Consider the following 23,403-nt stretch of genomic DNA (forward strand, 5'->3'; position numbering starts at 1 on the left):
CCATTCTGGCACCCTATTTGCCTGAGCACTTTCAGATGAGTAATCTCATTGTTTAATTACTTTGCTGACACAAGCCATATATCCCCCTCTCAATCAGAAAGCACACCATTACATATGCTATCTTTCATGGTTGATTTACTTGATGCTAAGTAGTTAAATTCCTAATTAACTTGACATTTCAGGAGCCTAATTTATTTTTGCTTATGCTGTACTGCCTGTTTCAATGTGAACACACTTACTCTGTTCAGAGGAAATTACCCAAAGCCAGGGATGTGGCCTTCTTAGCCTGCAACAGCTCAGCTGCTAGAGAAATTCTTGGTCTCTCTGGGTGGAGAGCTTTCATGCTGAATATTGTCCTGTCATTTTCTCAGGTATTATCTCTGCAGCACAGTGGGTCTGACTCAAGCCATTCCCAGTTTGCCTCCTACTGGAAGCCCATCCTTTCCATGGATGCCAACTTCTGGCAGAGGTGGCTGCACATGCACCGTATAGTCGTCCTTCTGGAGCATGACACGTATGTGATGGGCAGGGCTGAGCTCGTGGGCACACTGTGGGCCAGCTGGGAAAGCAGCCTGTCCAGGACTTGCAGCTCTTCTGCAGGTGCCTATGGCCCAGGGAAGGGTCTCACTAGTGGGGCCTGATGGATGCTAAATGTTTGTTTATCTGAGAGGGGCAGTAGGTTGAGAAGTCATCTTTGATTGGAATGATAAATTGTTTCTCAAGTCCCTCTTGGGCTTTGATTTCCTAATTGCAGGGCATATGGGACCATTCCTTTGGGAGCTAACCCACAGTTTGCTGCTGGAAAATGTCTTTCCCAAAAGCATTGCTTTCCTGAGGCTGGTCCTAGTTGCAGAGTAATGTGAATAATAGTCATATATTGCATGGAGGGAGATAGGATACAAGGGATGTGCTCTCTGCAGTGTGGAAATTCCAGTGCACTCAGGAGTATGACCCTCCCCAATGCTTGATTAGGGGAGGTGCTTGTTCGTTGGCTGCTGTGGAGGAAAAAAGGCTGATAGACCAGTCAGAGTAGGATGGATGTAGCAAAGCCTCTGTGGGTTTTGGGGGAAGAAGAGATACTGCAGCTCTGAAATGACTTTCTGTCCCACCCTGCAGGCCTGTGCCCAAGCACCTGCACACGCCGGGCAACAATGGCCGCTACAGCACCATCCAGTGCCGCATCTCCCACTCAGCACTCACCTCCCTGCTGCGGGACTGGAGCAGCTTCGTGCTGGTGGAGGGCTACTCCTACGTCAAGCTGATCCACGGGTGAGTGGCTCTGAAGCAGTGCTGTGTGGGGAACTGGGCGTGTGGCCACACCAAGGATCTGGTTAGACCAGTATGCAGCTATGGGCCTGAAGCAGATGTTTACAGGAGAGGATGAGAGCTAGACAAGGGGGTATGAAATCCTGCAGTTTGTGAACTGTTCCAATGTGTTCAGGTGCAGCCCAGAGGGAGAGGGAAGCCAGCTGAGGGGTTTCTGCATGCTAGAATTGATACGTGTTACTGTGAAGTTGTGTGGGCTGTTGGGCTATGTGGAGCAGACCTCTGCTTGGTCTGGCATGTCAGAGCAGCAAGACCTATGCCATTTCAGCCTTGTCCTAATCCCTCCTCCATAGGTCTGAAGATCTTACCCCTTCCTCGTTCTATGTGGTACGAATCATCTCCAAAGCTCCCTGCATGGTTCTCCGGCTGGGCTTCCCCATTGGCACACCTGCACAGGCCAGGAACAAGGTGAGAGCTGGCTGTCTGCTTCATGGGGTAGGAGCAGAGCAAGAAGTTCTAAATGTGGAAATGATGGGTAGATCACAGGCAACACTGTGGGCAGCTAGCCTCTAATAAGTAACTACCATGTTAAGACTTAGATGGGTTTGAATCTGCTGTAAGAGAAAGAGTAATTTGGGACAAACTTTCTTTGTTAAGTCCATGAAAGATATAAACCCAAAGACTTGAAGATCAATAAAATAGCTGGTCACGTGGGTGTTTTTTCCACTGCTTAATTCAATTGTGGGGCATGAAATGACTTAAAGATTATTTAGTGTATCCTTCTGACCAAAGCACAATCAATACCATCTGTAAAGAACAGCCGATACTTGTCTGACTCATCTGTAAAAACCTCTGTGATAGATGTACTACATGTTCCCTGGGCTATCTCTTCCAGTACATGGATATTGAATCTGTTGGGCAGGGAGGAAGTTAATAGTTAAAATGCAAACAATGCCCCACATAAGCAGTACAGGGAGAGAAAAAAAAATAGTACCTAGGAAATGTTTTCAGGATTAAGTCTGTCAGATAGACTTTAATAACCCTTTTGTAAGAAAGGGTTATTAAAAGAAATAAGCTGCCCTAGATGCAGAAGGTGGAGTTACTGTGTGGACTGATTCTCCAGTTATAATGGCTGAGATAAGTCTAAGTATTCCTAGGTAAAGCATGAGAAAGATGCTCTGCTATTAAACTGTGTGAACTTTTTAATATAAACAAGAGGTTTATCATAAAATCTAGATTTTTTTTATCTTCATGAAAGAACTCTTTGGTTTGTCTAGCTTAGCTTTAGTGTTAGAGACTAGTCTGAGGAGAAGCTAACAAACATGGGAAGGGCCATCTCTTTCTGAGATAATGAACCTAGATAATACTGAATGTTCTGGCACTCTGGCAGATCTTCCCTTTCATGACTTTAGGGGATCCAGGACTTGGGCACTGGTTGCTGGGTCAACATGTGGGCTTGGTAATGCCAAGTGACAGGTTTTTTTGAAGGAGCTCCCTCTGGCACGTGCAAATTAATATCTCTTTTATGAAGAAGGTGTGAGACAGGCACCATACCCTGCAGCTGTAGGCAAGCTCCAGGTCATTGCAGCAGGAACTTTATGTAGATCATAAATTGTATCATCCACAATATATTTTTTTGCCTGCCATAGAGCTAATTAACTACTCAGTGTGGAGGATGGCAGTAGAACTTAGCCTGCTTTATTTAATGGAAAGGGAGTTTTGTGCTGAGCAGTTCAAATTTCCAATATTGAAGGGAAGGAAAGCATGTCATACAGTTGACTTTTGGAAAGCTTTTTGGTGAGACTTTGTATAGGGCATGACTGTAGAACTGTAGAAATGGGATATCATAAAGCAAACTGCCTTGGGGAACAAAGGAAGGGAATTGAAAAAGTGGCCTGTTTCATCACAGCAGAAGCTGTTTGTGATTTTCTCAATCTTTTTTCTAGTCAAAGGGTAGAGAACTCATTTGCAGAAAGGTAACGTGTACTGAGCTGAGGAAAGCTTTGTGGCACAAAGCTATTTCAGCCTCTGAGCTTTGTTGACACCTAAGCAGCACAGTGGTGACTGGAAGCCAGTATGGATAACTGCAAAACAGTGGGATTTGGGAGCTTAAACACCATTAGTGATTCTGTGATATCAATATGAAACCATGAAGGGGACCCAAGTGGCAGTACAATGCAGGAAAGAACTCTTGTTAAACATTTGTGTTTGGGGACATAGCTTTCCTTGAAAAAGACATAGTAATGATGGGAAAAGTTACTGAAATAGTTAATGTTGAGGAAGATGGAGAGATGTTGTTCTTCTGTTTGCCTACAATGGTAATAAAAATTGAAAAATTTGAACAAAGATTGTGAAAAGAACCCTAACTCTAGAAATTTCAAAGAAAACACTGGGCTATTGTGGGAATCAGATGCAAGTGTGGGCTGAACTATATGCAGAGCTACTAAAAGCTTAAAAGAGTAATCAGGAAGTCATTGTGAAAGTATCTTGGAAAAAAAATAACCTAAAAAATAACCCAGGCTCCTGAAACCTTTTGCCATAGAGGTTTGACAAATGAACGTGGTAGTGGGGGAATAAATAAAACAGAGCCAAACTGTTCCCACAGCTGATATGGACTAGTTTACATTTACTGTAGGCTGTTGAGGAGAGGAGGAGGGAAAATGAGGGTGCGTGCTTGGACTGCTTCTGTGGAGGAGCTGGCATGCAATTAATTTGTTTTTAAGCTGAGTTTTGGAAGACAACTTCTTCAGCCTTGAAATAGTCTTTGGGGGTTTTTTAATCTTCCTTTTGATTTTAAAAATACTTAAAATAGGAACCAAAGAGCCTTGTGTCATCTTGATCTTGGTCTTGCTAGTGCCTCAGAAGTAAAATTACCTTTAACTCCTGCTGTTCTGTGTATTCAAGGAGAGTTCTGTTCCTTTTGGTCAAGCTCTTGTTCTAGACACTTGTTTTGAGTAGTTTATGTCTCCAAACAAAGTTGGTCACGTTTACCTTTTGCTTTTTCCATGACAGATAGTGGAAGAGTTACGGGACCGAATCTTGCAGCTGCGCTTTCCTCACAGGGTCCAGAGCAAGGAGGCAACTCCAAAAGCAAAGAGGAAAATGTTGGGCAGTAGTTCTCCCTCCAAGTCCCCACCTGTGGCCGGGGCCCAGTCGGCCCTCTCAGACAGACCCTGCCTTGTTGTGCTGCACAAACCGTTGGAGAAGCTGCTTATCAGGTAGGGATGGAGCACCAGGCTGTCACCACCTGGCCCTGCAAAGTGGGAAGAAGGAAGATCTGTGGATGGTGCTGTCAGCTGTAGGATGAGAGTGCTGTGAGTGAAACTGGTGCTTGTTGGGATGGGTTTGGGTTGCATGGCTGTGAGTTGCAGCAGGGATTCCTGGTGGACAGGCAGATTTGTCACTCCTAATGAAATACAGTGTGGAAGTAAATTTAGGTACTGCTGTCTGAGCAGGATCCTGTGCTGGGCCAGCCACATTTTGCTGCTGGAAGACTCTGTCCTGGGTCCAACAAGTGGGTTGTGAATCCAGACAGCTCTGGCCCTAAACAAAAAAAATATGGATTTTTTCAATGTCAGCATGACACACTTCTGCCCTCTCCTAGGTATGAGAAGCTGCCTTCTGACTATCGAGCCCCCTTCATTCTGAACCTGGAGCATCCCCCCGTGTCTGGTCCCCTCACCATGGTGGCCAATCGCACTGCCTCTTCCACCCTGGCTTCGCTGTCCCGCTACTTCTATCACCAGCGCTGGATCTGGAGTGTCCAGTCAGGGCTGGCACCGGCTGTGCCCATCACTGCTGTGGCCCAGCTCCTTTCCACACTCACAGAGTAAGTTGCACACCTGACAGGGATCCTCTCTTCAAGCTAGTCCTGGGGATACAGGGAAAGCAATAACCTTGCTTATTACATTTATGAGGCCTTATAATAGGTAAGAGTTAAAGCTGCTTTGCAGAGGGTTTTGGTCCCATACACAGCTTCTAGAACCACTTGGGTCAGTGCTCTACCCAGTTCTGCAGCTGTAGTTGGAGGAAATGAGAGAAAATGTCCTGGAAAACATGCAAAAGGGCAAGAGGTGTTACTGTACCTGGCCTGTGCTGATCTTCACACAGGCTGTTCTGGCAGTGTCGTATCTCCCCATTCTCTGTGTGCAGCTCCCTGTCTTGAGAAGGACAGTGTTTTGGGGTGAAGGGTACAGTCATTCTTGCATTTAAAGCTTACAGTATGAGTGGAGAAGTACTGCAGGTCTGACTTCCTCTCTGTTGCAAGGGTTCGTCTGTCAGAGGGTTTCCACTTTGCATCCAGCGGGGACGGCATTATCAACATGGTGCTGGAGCTGCCCATACAGGTGAGCCTGGATGCTGTCCTCTTGTGGACACAGTCCCTCATTGCTGGTCCTGGGGTGGATTCACCTTCCTGTGATAGGATTTATCATCTGCTTCTAGCACACATCCTTGACACGTATAGGGAGAAAGTAAAGCAGCTTGTGGGTTGGGCATTTTTCTGCCTTCATCTGCAGTTAGAGAGCTGCTTTGTGCTGTGCTGGAGGACTTCTTGGGGTTGGGACAGGCTTCCTCTTTTCATCACTGCTAGTGGTGCTGTGTGATGGGGCTGTGCTGTGTAAGGGGGTACTGGCTAGGGCTCATGCAATGTCTCCCCTCCAGATTGATGGCTCAAGTGAGAGCAGCAGTGACAGGGAGAAGCACACCTGTGTCGTCCAGTACATCCTCTTCCCGCCCCACTCTACCTCCACCAAGGACAGGTGAGGCTGCTGTTCTGCTCCTGGTAGGGGTGGCAGTGGAGTCACAGCTCCAGACTTTTGCAGTCAGTGTGGAAAGGAGGGAGACCTCCACCATCTGGTACACATAACCAGTTATCATGGATTGATCACCAGGTCACTGGGGCTTCACCTGCCACTCTTGGGTTCCTGTGGCTCCTCTCACAGCTCTGAGAGAAACTGCAGTGAGCTGCTGGCTCTGTGCCACCTCACAGGACTTTTCTTTTGACTTCCCTCCAGCTTTTCCACAGATGATGACAATGATACAGAGGTAGAGGCCATTGAAGTAGACACAGAACTGAACTTGGTCACAGAGTGCTGGGTAGAGCCACAGAGTGGCCATGTCCACAGTACTGCTGAGAACTGGAAGCACCTCCATGGCTTGCCCTACCAGAAAATACCTAAAGCGGTGAGTCCCTGAAAGGGGAGGGGCATGGGCTCTTTTGTGGAGGGAGAAGGGTTCAGTGTAAGTGCACCACAGAACTGCAGGTAAATACCAAGGGCCAGAAGAGGTGGGAATGCTAGTCACAGAAGCATCTGAGATTTCTAAAAGAGGAACTGGCCACTGGCCACGACAGGTTTCTTGATTGCAGTGTGGTAGATGCAATGCTGCTTTGAGATAGCTGGGAAAATACTAATTGTTTTGTGAATAGTCATTCCATTGGAGGAGAGCAAGCTGGACCAGAGTGGGGACTGCAGGTAGTGCTACCAGCAGTCCTCCTGAGCAAGGTGAAAACAGGCTAAAGGGCTGGTGGAGAAGGAGGGAACAATGAGTGAGAATAGGGCAGCTCAGGGAACAGGATTATAGGTGTTCCCTCTCCTTGCTTTTAGACTCTTTTCTTCTGCATTTGTGGGTGATAATTCTGCTGCATAAACTGAGCCTTAACTGCTTACTGCAGCTCTATCCCCGGGACCTTGCGTGCATCGCCACCATGCTGACCTTCGAGTACATCAGCCAGCTGTGCCAGAACAAGGAGTGGGTCTGCCCTCCTTCAGACACCAAAGCTGCTGAAGGTGAGTCCACCATCTATGTCCTAGCAAGCTTGATGCAAAAAAGAAGAATCTAGGTCTTGAGCATCTCAGGGCCCATAGAAGGCAGAGCAGGTATTTTGACAACTTTATAGACTTTGATGGCTGTGGGTCACTTCGTTGCACTTATGCTAAGTTGGCAGGGAAATGGCTTCATCCTGGGAAGGCCAAAAAAGCATTGAGGCTTTCTGCCTAGGCTGGAGAGGTGACAAGGTGACCTTGCTTGAGCGGAGGGTTGGTCCAGGTGAGCTTTCCAACATCAACCATTCTGTAATTGTGTAAGAGGAGCTGACTTCAGGAGCAGGTGGAAGATGAGCTCATCTCTTCAGCGACAGGCCTGGTGTGCCTGTGCAAGTCATTTCATAGAAGTTGTAAAGGATGTAAGGAGGAGCTCCTCTGTTCTCAGTTTCAAGTCACAGTTCCTAGAGCAGTTTGTGGAATGCTAGTGGTCCTGTTCATCTCTATTGCAGATCCAGACATGGGGCCTGGCTTTCGAGTGCATGAGATCCCATTCCAGTTCAACCTCATGAAACTCTTGCCCAGGTGCCAGCAGGTGGAAATGTTCTTTCTAATGCTGACAAAAGGTAGGTGCCTCTTCACCACCTGCCTCCCCTTGTCCTCCCTCCATGGCTGTGGACAGCCTGCTCCACATGCTTGTCTCCCTGGGCAGCAGCATGTGAGCACTGCCATGCTGCTTTTAGTAGCTCGGTGTTGTTCTTCCCAGCTCTGCAGCCCCAGGGCTGTCCAGCTATATTGCTGCCTTTCCTGGGATGATAATTTGCAAGAGCTGCTTTTAAAATTGTTAAACCTAGATAGTAGCTTTGTGGTGGTGGTTTCTTGTGTGTACCCCCAGCATCTCCACAACAGTTAGAGTAGCAGGGTGGGTCAATGCAGGGTAACTAATGCTGCCAAAACTCCAGGGCCTCCTCAATACTATCCAAGTCAGTCTTGCAGAGGTGCTGGGGAAATTCCTGGCTATGTGGAAGAGTTGCTTTACAAAGGGCTGTCTGCTGGGGTCCTGGGCAGATGGTGGCTACGGAGATGCTGTCTCTGAAGCTGCTATGGTTCTGTTTTGAAACAGAGAATGAGGAGGTGACCAAGGACTCTTCATTTGTGCCCAATGAAATGCTGCTAAACCTCTTCCATGGCTGCCTTCAGCATGACCTCAGTGACCGGGAGATCCCCATGGCTGATGCTGATCATGTGGCTTTCATGGAGCAGGTTCTGCAACGGGATCGTGATGGCCATCAACCCCCCTTCACACTCCCTGTGATCAGAGGTACGGACCAGGAGTGTGGCAGTAGTCACACCAGGAGCAGTGAGGTTTTTCAGGAGCCTTGCTTTCAAGTCTCATCCTCAGTTGGGGTTTCTCAGATTGGTTTCTCTGTGCTCTATTTCAGAAGAAATCCTAAAAGCTTCTGGGACCCTGGAGCAGCAGGATGCTTCTGCATCCTATCATCTTGTTGGCAGTAATGGCACCAGGGATATCACTGGCTCCACAAGTACTCTGCAGGTACTGCTGTGCTGCTGTTCTTCTCCTGAGCCTCCTCAGAAACCAAGGCAGCAGTTGTTAAAGAGCAGGAGAGTTAAAAGGGCTGAGAAAGGCTGTAAGGCAGCTGTTCTTCCCCACCTTTGACAGCAGTTTAGGCTGTATTGTGTGGCTGAAATCAAGCAGGAATCTAGAAGGTGTGTGGATAGTTGCATTCACTGTGGGCCAAACCTGTTACAGCAGCACTGGTACTGTGCTGCAGATTGTTCTGAAACCATGGGCACTCACTGCCTAGAGGTGAGAATCAGCTCCAGCAAAGCTGGCTAAGCATCTCCTAACTGTGGTGCTGTACTTCCTGCTGCCGCTCCCAGAATGGTGACTTCTAGAGCCAGGCTGCTCTGAGAATGTCTGGAGGTGACCGGGGTGGTTTCAGTGCTGTGCCAGCCAGCAGGCCTGGAAAAACTTGCTCTGTGTGGTTGCTACCTGCCTCAAGTTGAGCCTTTGCCATATGCCATGCATTTATCCAACTTCTGCTCTTCCATCAGAGCCTTGGCAACACAGAGCTGCCTGAGGATGATGTGATGCTGAGTGACACGATGGGGCCCTTTCCCCCTCAATGGCGATGTTATGCCAAACTGGTCAACCCACAGCATGTGTTCCTGACCTTCCTGCCAGCCACCTTCTCAGGTGAGAGGTTCTGTTGTGGGGAGCAAGAGGAGGCAGCAGTCCTACACACCTCCTCAGGGAAACAGAAAAACCAGAATCAGCTCTTGTAGAGTGGAGAGAAAATTGAATAGCAGAGTTCATGCACAGTCTTTTTGCACCACATGGCCAGGAATAGAATAGTGCCTTTTCTCTCAGCATGTGGTGCTGCCCACATAGGGTTTTCAGGTGGGGGATGTGGTGTTGAGTTGTTTGCTAGCTGCATCTATTTGGACTGTTTTCCCAGTGGGGTTGTTAATGAATGGATGAAGGAGATTGTTAATGGGATGGTCTGGGAGAGTCCCTGCTTCTGGGCATTGGCACTGGTCTGGCTTCCACTGAGCCACTGGTGAAGGCTGCTAGGCTCAGGTGAAGCTGCTTCTACACACAGAGGTAGCAGGAAATCTGCTCTCTTGGGAATGTAGATTGAGAGGTTAAGCTGTTTTTGCTGGACAAAGGATGATTTTATTTCCTTTTCCTCCAGATGTACAGAAGCTGGTGGCTTGTGGGTTGGACAAATCTCCAAAAGATGAGAGTCAATCTGGAGAAGATACCATGGGACCTGTCTGTGCAGAGCGAGTCAGGGCTGAAGAGGAGGATGCTGCAGTGCCATTGCCAACCCTCAGCATAACACCAGCTCATGGTACTGACAGCACCTTGTTAAAGTATTGGTATCCTTGCTATTCTTGAGCATTACTATTCTGTTGAGCAGATTAAAGCAGGAGAAGTAACAGGCTGCTGCAGCCTGTCAGCTCCTGCCTGGCAGTCAGAAGAGTCAGGACAAGAGGCACAGTGATGTTCATGGGGGCATGAAGGATTGTAATGCGAGTCGGGTGCCCGTGGCCTAAGGTTGATTCCTTGTGGGCAAGGAGGTTGCAGGTAAGATAGAAGCTACTAGGAATGGCAGTAGTGGGCTGCACTGCAAAGTCAGTGACTCTCATTTCATGATCCAGACCGGCACTGTCAGCAGCACATTGTCTTAGGGAGAAGGGCACAGGTCTTGAGGTATATGGGATTTGATTGCACAGCCCCTAGGGCAGATCAGACATGCTCGCAGTGAGAATGAAGGGTTGTGCTGCTGCAGGAGGTAGTGATGGTGGTGATGAGCAGTCATGGCTGTAAAGGGGATCAAGGTGGCCAAAGCACTGAGCTGAGTGGTTGGGTGCTGGGTGAGGATGAGTGGTGAGAAGCTTTAAAAAAAAATATCTAACTCTGGTGCTTCTGTGGGAGCTGTGATGTCTCAGACCAAGAAGTAGGAGCCATCAGAGGCCTTTATCTTAGAATTGTCACTTTTGCAGAAGTGAGCCAGGACCCTGGTGAGCAGAGTGGCCCCTCCCGGAGAGATGTGCACATCTCCTTCTGCCGCCAGAACTCGCAGTCTGAGCTGGGCGAGTGCCGCCGATTTCGCTGCCCCATTTACATCTACAGCTGCTCTCTGGAGCTGTTACGAGAGCAGCTCGTCAGCCCACGGGCACACCGTCCTCCTCGGGACATCTTTTTCAGGTAATGCCAACCATACTTGGTACCTAGACAAAAAACAGAAGAGTTTCCTTGACAGGAGGCTGGCTCTAGCCCTGTCTTCTTGGCTTGGCTTGGCCTCTCTGCCTTATAGCAGCCACTGCCTGTGCATGCCCTAGGCTCTGCTTTACTGGCACCAGAGCCATTTACAGTCTAAAATGTGCTTCATTGGTGCTAAAGGCTGTGGTTCCTCTTTTCAAGGTCCCAGTCTCTGGAACGTCCTCCAACTGCTGCCTGGCTAGACCACAAGCACAAGGAGTTGGTGACTTACTGCACGCTGCTGCAGGAGCACTCCCACCAGTGCTATGTGAAAGGTGAGCAGCAGCACAGTGGGACCTGTGGCAGGGTTGGGGTTGGACCCTGGATCTTCTTCTAAGAAAGCAATGTCTCATTTTCCTTGTGATCTTACTCCAAGCAAAGGGAGGAGCTGTGGGACTGATGTAGCACCAAGAGGGATTTAAAGATGCCTCTGTGCATTCCCTATGGGTCTTACAGAGGCTGTTCTCAAACCTGTGAAGTGCTGTGAAGGAGCATTCATTCTTTCATGCCTTCCTCTCACCTTCAGGGTGACAGATGCCATGGGCACTCTGGTGTCACCCAAGCCCAGGCTAACATATAGCGTTAGGTGCCCTGGCTGCCTTCAGTCTCCCAGCACCAGCGCTGACTCCAGCTCTCTGCTGGGACTTGGTGGAGATCCATATGTAGCCACTGCCTGACTCCCACAGCCTCACATCCTTGGGATGCCATGGGATGCTGTGTTTATCTCTAGGGCTGTTCAAGAGCCTTCAGCAGTCACACAGCATCAGCTCCCAGGACCTGCTTACTGCCATGGACTACTGTGAGGAGCTGCTCCAAGAGATTGATATCACCAACTTCCTGCTGACAGTGTGCAGCCATGTCCGTTCGTTCCGAGAGAGCCATCAGCATTTCCATACACACTCCAAGCCAGCCAGCTTCCAAGTGGGCAGCACAGACCAGGAAGAGGAACAGAGCTCTAGGGAACGAGGTGTCTTGGTTTCGGAGTCAAGGTAGGGACCCACCTCAGTCTTGCTTCTGTTCTTAGCATCGTGCCAGGACAAATCTTTTTTCAAGCAACTTTTTGTGCCTGCTAGAAGGAATGCTGTGGGACAGAGCCACACAGAGGAGCAGATACTTACAGTGAGATACCCACCTCGTATGGTGTCCACCAGGACCCTGTATTTTTTACAGTCTCTGATGACATCCATCCTTTCTTTCTCTTGTAGTCTTGGCTCATTACTGTCCCATCTGGCCTGAGCTGGAGGGCAGTTTGTCTGCAAGCCTGCAAGACTAGTTTCTGGAGAAATTATGCATCTCCTGCTGCTTGACTCATTTGAATTTGCTGTTGACTCTGGTGTAAATGACAGCTTTGTTATCCTTTTCTAATGAATAAAGTGTCACTTTTTAAAATTAAAACTCTTGAAAAAATGCACAAGAGAAGCACCAAGGCAGAATTGAAATATGCTAAACTTCTGTCCTGTTCCTTAGGGTATTTATGAGGTTTGTATCTCCTTTGAAAACTTAAGGGAGAAAGAAGTGCTCTGCCTTAGTGTCTGTCAAAGAAACACTTAGGTCTTCTGCACAGTTCCTTTATATGAATTCACTAGCATTTGTTGGGAATCTCCAGTGCTATGTCATCTTATATTGTAAATCATTGAGGTGAGACTGTGACTTTGAAGAACATTCAGTGTTTAAAAAGTCAGGTGACTTCATGTGCTACTTTCCCCAAGAAAAACTGTGACAACTTTTTTTTTTTTTATGGGATGTTATAAAACACCTATCTGAATGCAAGTTGCATAAACTTTTACTGAAGAAAGTATAGCTTGTAACACATTGCACCCAGAACTGCCACCTGTATCACTAATTCGAGTACCAGGGGAGTGCTTTGACCAGTCAACATGCCACTCCCTAGATTGCTCTTCCTGAGTTTTAGGGACTAATTCTGTCATGGAATTGCTGAGTGAGCATGGGCCTGAGTTTTGCTGCCCAGACACTGGGGAACTGACATGGTGGTACTTGCTGTGAGGTGGCCTGGACTGACTGCTGGTAGTTCAGGTTGCTGCAGGCCTGTCCCTGTAGTCTGTGTGTCTGTTTCCCAGGCAGGGTTTGTAGTGTGGTGTACAGACATGGCAATATGATCAGCATAGTGAAACTACCTCAGGCCTGGCTTCAGACAGCATGAGCCCTTATCTGGGCACATGGGTGGCTGCTGGGCTGTGGAGCTGTGGGTGTTCAGATTGTGTTGACACAGATGAGGTTTGGGGAGCTGGGAGATGGGATACTGTGATGGATAACACATAAAACTTGTCTTGTTTCTCGATCTGCCTGTCTGACCTGTCCACAATCCTGTCAGTGCTGAAATGGAAGACTACAGCGAGCAGGACTCCCATAACATTTCCAGCCCCACGGAGGAGCCAAAGAGCAGTGTGGGCACCAGCTGCTGTTCAGAATTTCCCCTCTCACTGCTGGAAATTGGACAGCCCTGCCAGGCACACCCAGACTTGCATAAAATTATCCAGGTGAGGAATGTGCAAGCTTGACCTAGCTTCAACAGGAGGGTGTAGAGTAGGGTGTCTGCTTCATACTTGGGATTTCTCTTTTAGGAAAAATTCCTGGAAATTGGAAGTTTACATTTCAAGCCAGTGCCATCAAATCCTCACTATTTCTTCTACTGCCCACCATCAGCCAAGAAAGAGGTAGGCATGGGGCTGTCCTGGCAGGCACCTGATCCTTGTGGAGTAACTTTTCTTGGTGTCAAATATGGATTTGGGGCTGGCAGACCCATGGATAGACTTAGTCCCTGGAGCTCCCATCAACAACCTGATGTATTGCCTGGCATGGTTCTTCTATGTGCCCTTTCTCTCTCCATCTCAGGAAGAGGCATCTCGGGATCAGGCAGACAGAAAAGGCAGTGAGGACATGGAAGGATCAGAGGCAGAAATGGCAGCTGAAGAAGGTAAAATTTGCTTGCTCCGTCTTGGAAAAGAAAATGTCTGTCCATGTGGTGATGCCTTTCAGAGCTAGGTGTGTCTTGTTGGGTCTCTGGAGATGTGGACCTGGTTTGCTGACAGGGAACCTGTATCAACAGGAACTGTGTCTGGATGCTGCATTGCCACAGAGAGTGACCCAGAGCTGGAGGTGGAGTACCGTGAGAAGCTGGAGCATGAGTTCCCAGACACAGATTCCCTCTCAGACTCCAACACAGTGAACCAGGATGATGACTCCTTCAGCGTGCTGGGAGGGGACTCACTCAATGAGCAGGAGTTCCTGGAGCAGGAGATGCCACCGCTCTTTGTGCACCTGACCTGCTCAGTGAAGCTGCGCAGCCAGCACAGCTCCATGCCCGTGCAGTCCCTGCCAACTTGTCTAGGTAAGAACAATTCTTGCTGGGAGGTTAAACGGCAGTAGGGCTTCTGTCAGGTCCCTGCTGGGTGAGCAGCCCCTGGAACAAGCATGCTGTGTCTTAAATGATCTCCCTGGGCCAGCCTTCCCTGTAAACACCCAGGGTATGCCATCATGAGACAAGGGCTTTTTCACCAGGTCTCCCACTTGCTGTGGGATTGGTCATGGAAGGTTGAAAGGATCATGGAAGATGATGGTGGCCTTTTTAAGCCTGTCCAGGTGTGTGTGACAGCCACCTCTTGCAGTCTCTGTACTTGCCACCAGGCTGGGTATGTGTGCAAGCAGAGATATTTGTTGCTTGAGTCCCTTTGTGATCTCTCTGCAGGGGAAGTTCTGGGCTGCCTGGAAAGCTGTCAGGGCTTGAACACCATTGACTTGGGGGACCTCTGTGTGACCCTGGACATCTTTGTGTTGACACTGCCCCTGGAGATAGAAGTTGTGAACACAGACATCCTCCACAACAGGTAGGTGGAAAGAGGCCCAGTCACCCACCCTCTGCCTGCCCTAGCTGGACAGTCATTCTTGGCTCATCTCCAGGTACTGAAACTTACGATTCTTCTTCTCACAGAGCCCATCACAGCCTTAAGAAAACTGAAATGTTTCTTAGATAGGCTCACCTTCTATAGAGATCCCTTTTCTGCTGTCTGTGTCTGTTTATCCTCTCTGGCTCCAACACTCAGGCTGCTCTCTCTCCTGTGACAGATGCACCTCGGAGAGCAGTGTGTCCTTCACGCGCTCTCCAGGGCAGCCGTCCTCTTTCCGCTCGGATGAGGATATCATGCACAACCTGGAACGGCTCCCATCCACTGGAGATGAGAGGTATGGCACTGCACGGGTACCAAGCCCCTCACTGGCTCCTTTTACTGCCTGCGAGCTGCACTGCAGTAGCTGCACCAATGAGAAGGACTGTTTGATTCTTTGTCTCCTCTCTCCTAGGCACCCTGCCCTTTCCAACCTCCCTGGAGTGCACAGGCAGGCTATTGAAGCCACCATGAATGAGGTAAGCCAGATTTGCCTCCCTGCTTCTAGCTAGAGCACTCAACTGCTGTTCCACACTTCCTAGCCTGCTCCAAGCTGCAACCTGTCAGCTGAACTGACTGTTAGGCTTTACTGGTGTCACATAGGCTGTTAGCCTTGTGGTTCCCAAAAGTGTGGGATTACCCTGAGAAAACTCTTGCTGCAGTTGGAGTGGGTCAGACAGAGCTGTCTTCTAAAGGCCTTTTATTAGGTACATTCAGGAGATGAGGGATGTGGGTGATGAGAGAGACTGCCTTCATCCTGTTGGGGCTTGGGTGAGACCTGGGGGAGGCTTGCAAATGTGGGTCACCTGGATGTTGCTCTGTGTCCTTGCTCTGCTCAGATTCGCTGGCTCCTGGATGATGAGATTGTGTCAGCGCTGCGTCACTCGCAGGTCATCAGCACCTCCATCCTGCACAGGGTGGCCACCCACATCTATAACTCCAAGGGCCGGCCCAGCTGCCACAGCGAGGTGGTGCTGCTCCAGTTTGTCTTTGGGCCTGAGCACTCTCTGGAGAAGTTCAAGGAGGTAAAGAGAAAGCCCAGAGGCAGCATCATGTTTTGCTAGCAGGATGCTTATTCTTCTCTGTGTTTTAGGAGTTCAGAAGAATGGCTCTGCCGGGCTACATGCTGAATGCAGAAGGCAACGACTACCACTATATCTCCATCAGCCGCCTGCACTCCAGGAGGACTGCTCCAGACCCTTCAGGGACACCCTGCTTGCAGCAGCCAGCTGGAGGGGGCACCAGGACAGGCCTGGGCCAGGCAGGCCAGGAGGGGACCAGTGAAACAGAAGCAGAAGGCTCCGAGCTGTCACACAACACAAGCTGTGTCCTCCCAGAAGAAGGCCAGGGTCTCTGGGAGTGGCCAGAGAGTGAGACACGCATTGTGCCGGACACAGGAAACCCTGCAGGTGGAGGCAGCCACACACAGAATGAGGTGAGAAGCACTGAACTATCTGTTGGTGAAAAGCTGTGTGACACTGATAACAGAATGTAGAAGGATGATGGGATTTTTTTTCAGTGCCTGTTTTTCTGGTCATTTTTGTGACCTTGGCTTTATGCAGACTCCAGGAGATATGCTGAGACTCGATCAAAGCAGAGCACCAGGCCAGGACTCCATGGAAGAGGCAGTTCCAGAGACAACCATACAGTCGTTGCCATCATCATCCTCTGAAAAGGGAAACAGCGAGAAATCACCACTGGTGACACCATCTGCAGCAAGCCTGTCTGAGTCAGTAACACAGGGCAGGGAAGGTAGGAGCTGCAGTGTGGGCAGGATGTACCTTGACATCAGAAAATTTTAAGGGAAGAGGCCAGTTCTGGCTGTGACATACATAATATAACTGCTACTCCTGTTCCTGTCCCTAAATACCTGCATTGGTACCTAGGACTTTGGCTCTTCCTTGCCAGGGTGCTGGCAATTCAGTGCTTAATAGTACCCAAGATACTATACAGTGCTGCTGTGCTGATATCTCTAATGACATGCAGTTCCTGGTGACTTCAGTAATGGCTGTGAGAGCCCCATTCCCCAGCACTGCCTCCCCGTGGCCAGCACAGCCTGATTGTCCTGTGGCATGATGTTTCTCCAGTGGATGGGGCATGTGATGGGGCTTAGCAAGTGCTTTCATGGCCAAACGCCTCTTTTTTCAGGCTCCAGCAGGCAGCGTCCCAGCCGTGTGCAGAGCCTCGTGTCAAGCCAGGGCAGCATGGACTCTGACCATCTGGGTGAGTCTGCCGGGGCAGGGGGGATGACAGTGTGTGGTGGCATGGATAGTGACACACAGGGTGGGTCTGTGTGCCTGGGCTGGGTGAGTCCTGAGGGCAGGGTTTGTGAGTGGCTGCCCTGCCCAGGGAGGAGGTGTTTTGCCAGGCCTAGGGCTGAAGAGAGGCTCCGTTGCAGGTTATGATGGGGGAAGCAGTGACTCGGAGTATGAGGAGGCGTTAATGAGCGACCAGGAGCCCAGGTGTCCCCTTATGCCGGATTTCTGGCTCATCATAAAAATCCATCAGGACCGAGTGGAGGTCTATTACCACACACGGTAAGGAGGGTCCCCTCCCTGACCACTGCCTCTCTGCACTCTGACCTTGTTGCCACTCACTCATCTCTGGATAGAATCTCCTCCCTGCCCAGTGAATGGGAAATTGCAGGACTAGATTGGTGCTCTATAAGGGGGAAGCTGCCATCCTTTCCCACTGTGTTCCTGCTCCCAGCTCCCAGTGACGGGCACTGTCCACGTGCTCTGCTGACCCCATCCTCCCTTTATTCATAAAGCAGCCTGAGTGTGGAGAAGGCAGCATCAGCAGAGACAGAAGAGGAGCAGCCAGGGGAGTGCCAGAGTCTCAACCAGGTGGTAGTGAAGAAGATCAGTGAAATCTGCAGGGTTGTCAATCAGGTAATAAATCTTAAGAGGGCACTAACAGAGCTGCCAGTGATTAGATGGCTTAGATCCGAAGGGACCTCTGGAGGTTGTCTAGTCTGGGCTCAGCTCAGAGGAGGGCCTGGGGACCCAGTTCAGCTGGTGGAGTCCCAGCTTGGGGAGTCACAGGAAAAGGGACTCAGTCTGTCCCTGAACACTTCTTGCTGTCTTCTGTGGCTGTGCAAGCAACAGAACCAATCTTTCTTCATCCTTTGCAGCGCTTGCTGCTGCAGGACCTGCATGACAGCCACATATGCAACTCATTACTGGTGGCAGAAAGTGAGGAGGACATCTGGAAGAGTGAAACACCCTATACTTCGTACAGGCAGCGTGTGATGCCCACAGATGGTATGGATATTCCCTTAGCCATGCCTCAGCTGCAGTGCTACAGAGATGCCTAAGATGTTAACTTCCATGCTATGGCCCCAGCTATGTCCTGTGTTCTTTACAGATTACTCTGTAGAGGAGAGCTACCAGCCCCGGGACTACCTGGCTGCCACCATGCAGTTCATGCCAGGGCACTTTGCTTGTGGGGTGGTGTGGAGCACACTCATCCACGTGCATTCACGCCTCAAGATGGGCCCCAACATGGGGGTCTCACGAGGTATGTACAGCCCAGGTTCCTCCCGTTTGGCGTGTGGGGAGTCCAGCTGCTGGCTGGATTGGCACTCCACAGAAGGGTATGTGGGATAGCTAATGTCCCACATTCCCCACAGCTATCCAGGCGCTTCGCTCGGTGCTCAACGCCTTCTCTGTGGTGAACAGGAAGAATATGTTTGTCTACCAGGAACGTGCCACTAAATCTGTTTTCTACCTCCGGTAAGAAGCCAGCGTGACTTGTTGGCCTGTTGGCCTTGCTATGTGTATTACACAGACTGAGAGTTCCTTGGGAGAGAAAGTGTCTGCCCAGCCTCAGGGACCGTGTTGTGACCCATGCAGCAAATATCTGATTTCTGATGAGTCAGTCACATCAAGCAAGGCCCATCTTGCTCTCCTGGTGCTAAGCCTTTACATGGGAGGAAAAATGATGGCTTTTTTGAGGGAGCCAGAGAGCAGTTTCTGCACAAATTCCATATTCTAAGGACTAGTCCCCACAAAGTGTGCAGGGGAGAGCAAGGAAGATATGGATCTCATGTGGTTGTACGATGCTGTCATCCTTGGGACTGGAGGCTGACATGTCTTTCTGTATTCAGGCTGACTGAAACCACCCACAGTGGGAAGGTGTGGGAAGCAGAGAGCAGCCTTAGTGCATCATGTCGCTCACTGGCACTGACACGCAGCCAGGAGCCCATTTACACTGAGGATCTAATGGTGAGTCTGCTGCTCTCTGTGAGTGGATGTGGGTGCTCATGGTCACAGGAATGGAGAGAACTCAGTAGTTCCAGCAACCTGGATTTTATGTGGGGTAAAACTTACACTGTAGATTTGTGGAGTGGGGCAGCAGTGGGTGGGGTCTGCCTGACCCTGCTGACAGCCTGGGACAATGGTGGATCTAGAATTCATATGAAACTACTTCCACATGGCTGTTTTTGTTTCTCCAGGGTTCTCGTTCCTCTCTGGACACTGCCTCATGCCGTAGTGTGGACTCTGCCCGCCCTGTGGGACAGATAGACAGACACATCCAGCTGATGGTCCATGGTGTTGCCCCAGCAGGTATGTGTTATAGCACCTGGCAGCAGAGCTGTGCTGATGTAAAGCAGAGGAACAAAGCTGGGCTTCCTGCCCTCTTCGCTTGAAGAGAGGAATCTCCTTCCTGAGCAAATAGTTCTTCCTTAGCCCAGAGCTGCTCTCTGTTCTGTGTGGGTGAGAATATAAGGAAAGGATCCATAGCCCACAATGAAACCTCCTGCAGACCTTGTGCAGGAGTGCATTTGTCTTTGCCTACTGCACCAACAGTCTCCTGTGATCATAAACCCATAGAAAAATATGTCTGAAGAAATTGATGGTGGGGAAAGTCAGGTTCCCTGTGGGAAGTGAGTGTGAGGATGGTACATGCTGAACAGGGAGGGAGAGGTGGCTGTAGTCATTCTTACTGGATGGGGTGAAAAAGCTGCTTTTACCTCTGCTCATTTGTCAGGGCCTGAGATCACAGATGAGCTGGTGAAGGTGCTGCGCAGACGCCTGGATGAGGCCACCCTGGATATCATCACCGTCATGCTGGTGCGGAACTGCAAGCTGACCCCAGCAGATGTGGAGGTACCTCACTGGCTAATCTGCTCTCTTCATCCCAGAGCACTTTCCTACATTTTGACCTGTCTTGGCTGCTCCTGCCCCAAGGAAAACCAGGGCAGTTTGTTACATCCTGTTCCCTGCTCCAGTGCTTGGTCAGGCTAGCATTCACTGAGGTATATACCATGTGGGTACCAGGGTAGCTGGGAGATTCCCTCTGCTGGGTTTGCAGCACGGTGGGACTTCCCTGTGCCTCCTTCCCACACCTTGGAATGAATGTCTGCCTGCATCTTGGGGCTGTCCTGGGCAGGGCCAGGAGTTGGACTTTGATGATCCTTGTCCCATCTAATTCAGGATATTCTATAATCTGTCTCAGGGCACTGTCTAGGGTTCTGCCCATCACACTTCCCCCTTTCCAGAGCCAACTGGCATAATTTTTATCAGTATTAGAGCCCCAGGGCAGCCTGCTAGTCCCAGTTGGGTTTTAAAGCCTCCTGTGTGCAGTTTATCCAGCCCCCCGGGACGCCGCCCACAGAGGTCCTGCAGTTCTCCCTGCCGCCCTCAGCCCTGCCCTGGCTGCACGCCGTGGCCTATTACCTGCGCCAGAACCTGCTCATCTTCCTGCACACCCCCAAGTACACCGACAGCAACGTGGAGCACCACTTCAAGGTGAGGAGGGCTGGGGATGGGACAGAGGTCTGCCCAGCTTCTAGCTGCTGCTGGGGGCGTTTGTTGGGGCAGCTCTGACACCATGTTGCCAGCTCTGCCATGGAGGGTGAGGGAGAAACTGACACCAACTCCTAAGGCCTGGAGGAGTTCTACAGGTCTGAGCGCATCCAGACATACCCAGACAGGCCATGCCTTCATGACAGGCAGTTGCTGTGCAAAAAGCAGCAACTATAAAGCTCGTACCCACAGTCATCTCCCAGGAGCATGGAAGAAGACTCCTTTTCAAAGCTGAACTTGGCTCCTTGCATGGCTCCCTCAGATCTAAGGACTGAAACATCAGTATTAATAAAAATTTGGGAGTAGCTACCCACTCCTTAGCATGGCCGTAGTAAAGACAGATATGTAGTGCCACATAACTCTGTGTGAACTGTAAGGGGTTCCTTCACCCCAGCAGTTGTGAAGGCTGTGTTGGCAAGTATTTTGAGGAGATTTGGATTTGATTCTAGAGGTTTGGGGATGAGCTCTGCATATACACGAGTCTCCTTCCACTTAAGGCAAGTTCTCTAATCTTTGTCAGTATTCTTCCTTGTTCTCCTTAGCACTACTTCAACCACAACGGGAGCATCCCTGACCAGGATCTCTATTTGTACAACAAGCCAGGTGGCCAAGGCACTGGTGGAAAAGGTATTGTGCTCACTTCTTCTGAAACAGGGTATGGGGCTGTGTGGTGGGGAGGTGTTCCCCATGCTAGAGAGCTATGAGTGACTGAGCAGGGTCAGTGCTGGGGAGTGTGTTCCTCCATGGCTGGAAGGTGGGTAAGGTGTGTGCCTGAGGGACTGCACACCTCTGCATGTGTGGCAGTGCAAACTAAGTCCTCCCACAGAGCAACTTGCTAAGCTTGATCTATTGCTGCAGGAAGCAGCTCTCGACACGAGACCTCAGTGTGGGCACAGAGGCTCCATGGGGCTGGAGGTGGGAGCAGTTGTGGCAGAAGCCTTGCTGCAGAGGGAAATCTGGGTGCATGTAACTGAGTGTGGGCTGTGTGGGCAATGTCCTTGCTTTTTTCTCTAGACTGCTGGAAAGGGGATTGAATAGGGCCCACCCTGCAGCAGGTTGTCATGTCCATGTTTTGTCCAGGCCATGTGGTCTGTCACCTGGCCATGGTGTCTTGTGCCCCTCGTGCACTGTTTGAATGTTCTTCTGTTATGTAGGTACCATGTCGGACCTCGTGCAGCACCTCTTTCCACTCTCTCACTTCCAAGGTAGCACCTGTGGCTCCAAGTATTACTCCAGCTCCTTTTCCCATGCAGCTCTCTGGTCCCAGCTGTTCTTGTTTTCCTTGTGTTGTGGCTTCTGCTCTGACTCCTCTGTGTGTTTGTGTGTGTGTATGTATGTCTATTGAGCTGAGCCCTGTTTCTTGCTAGCTGGATAAAGGAGCAAACAGAACCTGTTGCCCTGAGGTGGCAGCTCAGTGATTTTCAGCTGCTGAGGGTCCATTTGATGCCCTCTTAGCTTGCAAGCAGTGAACTCCAGAATCCTGCATCTTTTTTTCCACAGGTCCAAACAGGCATCTCTTCCCTGAGGAAAACAGGAGTCCTGATGTTTCAAATGTCATTGATGCTCCAGGGTGTAGCATCATCACTCTCCCAGTAACTGTGTCATGGAGTGAGGTGTTCCCTTGCTTAGCAAAGAGCTGGGGTGGCCAGGCACTATTAGATGTGTGCTTTGTAATTCAGTGAGCCTGGGCCAGAGGGGGCTCAGAGTCCCCCACAGATGGAAGATAACAGTTCACCAGCACCCCACTTCCAGTGCACCAGGCAGTAAGACCCTTAGCAGTTTTTGCTGATGTACCTCATTCTATAGCTCCAGAACTCAGATTTTGAGCTTCTAAGCTGTTTGTTTTGTTTTGTTTTGTTTTTTTTTTAACCTGTAGTTTAGTGGTTTGATTTCAGCTTCTCCATGCTCCTGGAAGGCTTCTTCCCTGTGACATGGAGGAGAGCCTTTCTGCTCATTGGGCAGGGGCAGGCTGCTGACCTGGCCTGCTTGGATTGTGGTCAGTTGTTCTCATGTCCTCAGCTCAGACAGACTGAAGCAGAGCAGAGGTACAGGAATGGATGTGTGATAGGGAAATGTGCCAGAGGCTGAGTGTGGGAATTTATCCAGGAGAAGAAAAAGGGAATGGTCTATAATTACCACATGATCATTCAGCCATTTCGGTGGGCCTGGGGCTGACTGCCAAGCCAGACTGTTGAGGAGTTTGTGCCCTTTACTGTTTAAAGAAAGAAAGTCTGGTTGGTAGAGCTAATATTCACTGTCATGTGGGGCAGATTTCCTGCTCTTGATACCCCTGTATTGACACCCATGGCCTGGAGAGCTGCCCTGCTGCAGCAAGAGGCCCTGTGGGGCTTGCTTGTAATTTCCTCAGCATGGGTGCACATGAGCTGCCCCCTGATTTGAATGCCTACCTCTCTCCTTTGTGAGCATCTCTCTCCATCCCAGTGCACTCTCCCTTGTGTCTGCTATGCCTTGGAGGAAAGGTTGCTGCCGAGCTTATGCTTCACAAGGAATGATGGAGACTGGGTGGTTGTGCTGCTGTTGATTAGACTGGGCACAGCCTGCTTGGGCTGGGGTTGTCTCAATGCAGAGAGGGCACCTGTCCTCAGTGCAGAGCTGGGGATCTGGTCAGGGACACTGGTTACTCTGGGGCAGTGGAGTCTGGTGTCACTGCCATCCTTGCTGGGATGGAGAAGGAGAGAGTACAGGCTCAGCAGTGTTGTAGAGCTGAGGTTATTCGTATCGGGGCACATCACCTTTAGGCAGTGTTGGGGCAGCTTTGCCATCCAGCCACCTGAGGTGGCTTAGGGAGCCTTCAAAGGGAGTGGAAACATCTAAGGTTGCAGTGTGAGTTTTGGACCTTGCAGATGCTTCCC

General features: G+C 50.0%; 1 protein-coding gene across 1 annotated transcript in view; it reads left to right on the forward strand.

Annotated features, from left to right (window-relative positions):
* The window catches only part of SZT2 (SZT2 subunit of KICSTOR complex), a 47,770-nt gene that overhangs the window by 14,245 nt on the left and 10,122 nt on the right, over nt 1–23,403 (forward strand). Inside the window, exons 11-48 of the mRNA XM_053985788.1 lie at nt 372–514; nt 1,117–1,269; nt 1,620–1,734; nt 4,279–4,484; nt 4,871–5,095; nt 5,534–5,612; nt 5,929–6,026; nt 6,282–6,450; nt 6,941–7,055; nt 7,541–7,654; nt 8,152–8,349; nt 8,471–8,583; nt 9,105–9,246; nt 9,746–9,904; nt 10,560–10,764; nt 10,981–11,093; nt 11,549–11,807; nt 13,151–13,316; nt 13,401–13,493; nt 13,672–13,753; nt 13,886–14,167; nt 14,525–14,663; nt 14,902–15,018; nt 15,136–15,199; nt 15,560–15,745; nt 15,814–16,155; nt 16,283–16,472; nt 16,869–16,943; nt 17,119–17,257; nt 17,491–17,611; nt 17,854–17,983; nt 18,087–18,239; nt 18,352–18,454; nt 18,829–18,946; nt 19,177–19,288; nt 19,713–19,831; nt 20,309–20,473; nt 21,073–21,157. Coding sequence (XP_053841763.1) covers nt 372–514; nt 1,117–1,269; nt 1,620–1,734; nt 4,279–4,484; nt 4,871–5,095; nt 5,534–5,612; nt 5,929–6,026; nt 6,282–6,450; nt 6,941–7,055; nt 7,541–7,654; nt 8,152–8,349; nt 8,471–8,583; nt 9,105–9,246; nt 9,746–9,904; nt 10,560–10,764; nt 10,981–11,093; nt 11,549–11,807; nt 13,151–13,316; nt 13,401–13,493; nt 13,672–13,753; nt 13,886–14,167; nt 14,525–14,663; nt 14,902–15,018; nt 15,136–15,199; nt 15,560–15,745; nt 15,814–16,155; nt 16,283–16,472; nt 16,869–16,943; nt 17,119–17,257; nt 17,491–17,611; nt 17,854–17,983; nt 18,087–18,239; nt 18,352–18,454; nt 18,829–18,946; nt 19,177–19,288; nt 19,713–19,831; nt 20,309–20,473; nt 21,073–21,157 — 5,587 coding nt within the window. The remainder of the gene's footprint in view (nt 1–371; nt 515–1,116; nt 1,270–1,619; nt 1,735–4,278; nt 4,485–4,870; nt 5,096–5,533; nt 5,613–5,928; nt 6,027–6,281; nt 6,451–6,940; nt 7,056–7,540; nt 7,655–8,151; nt 8,350–8,470; nt 8,584–9,104; nt 9,247–9,745; nt 9,905–10,559; nt 10,765–10,980; nt 11,094–11,548; nt 11,808–13,150; nt 13,317–13,400; nt 13,494–13,671; nt 13,754–13,885; nt 14,168–14,524; nt 14,664–14,901; nt 15,019–15,135; nt 15,200–15,559; nt 15,746–15,813; nt 16,156–16,282; nt 16,473–16,868; nt 16,944–17,118; nt 17,258–17,490; nt 17,612–17,853; nt 17,984–18,086; nt 18,240–18,351; nt 18,455–18,828; nt 18,947–19,176; nt 19,289–19,712; nt 19,832–20,308; nt 20,474–21,072; nt 21,158–23,403) is intronic.

Source organism: Vidua macroura, chromosome 9, assembly GCF_024509145.1.
Source record: "Vidua macroura isolate BioBank_ID:100142 chromosome 9, ASM2450914v1, whole genome shotgun sequence".
Lineage (NCBI taxonomy): Eukaryota > Metazoa > Chordata > Aves > Passeriformes > Viduidae > Vidua > Vidua macroura.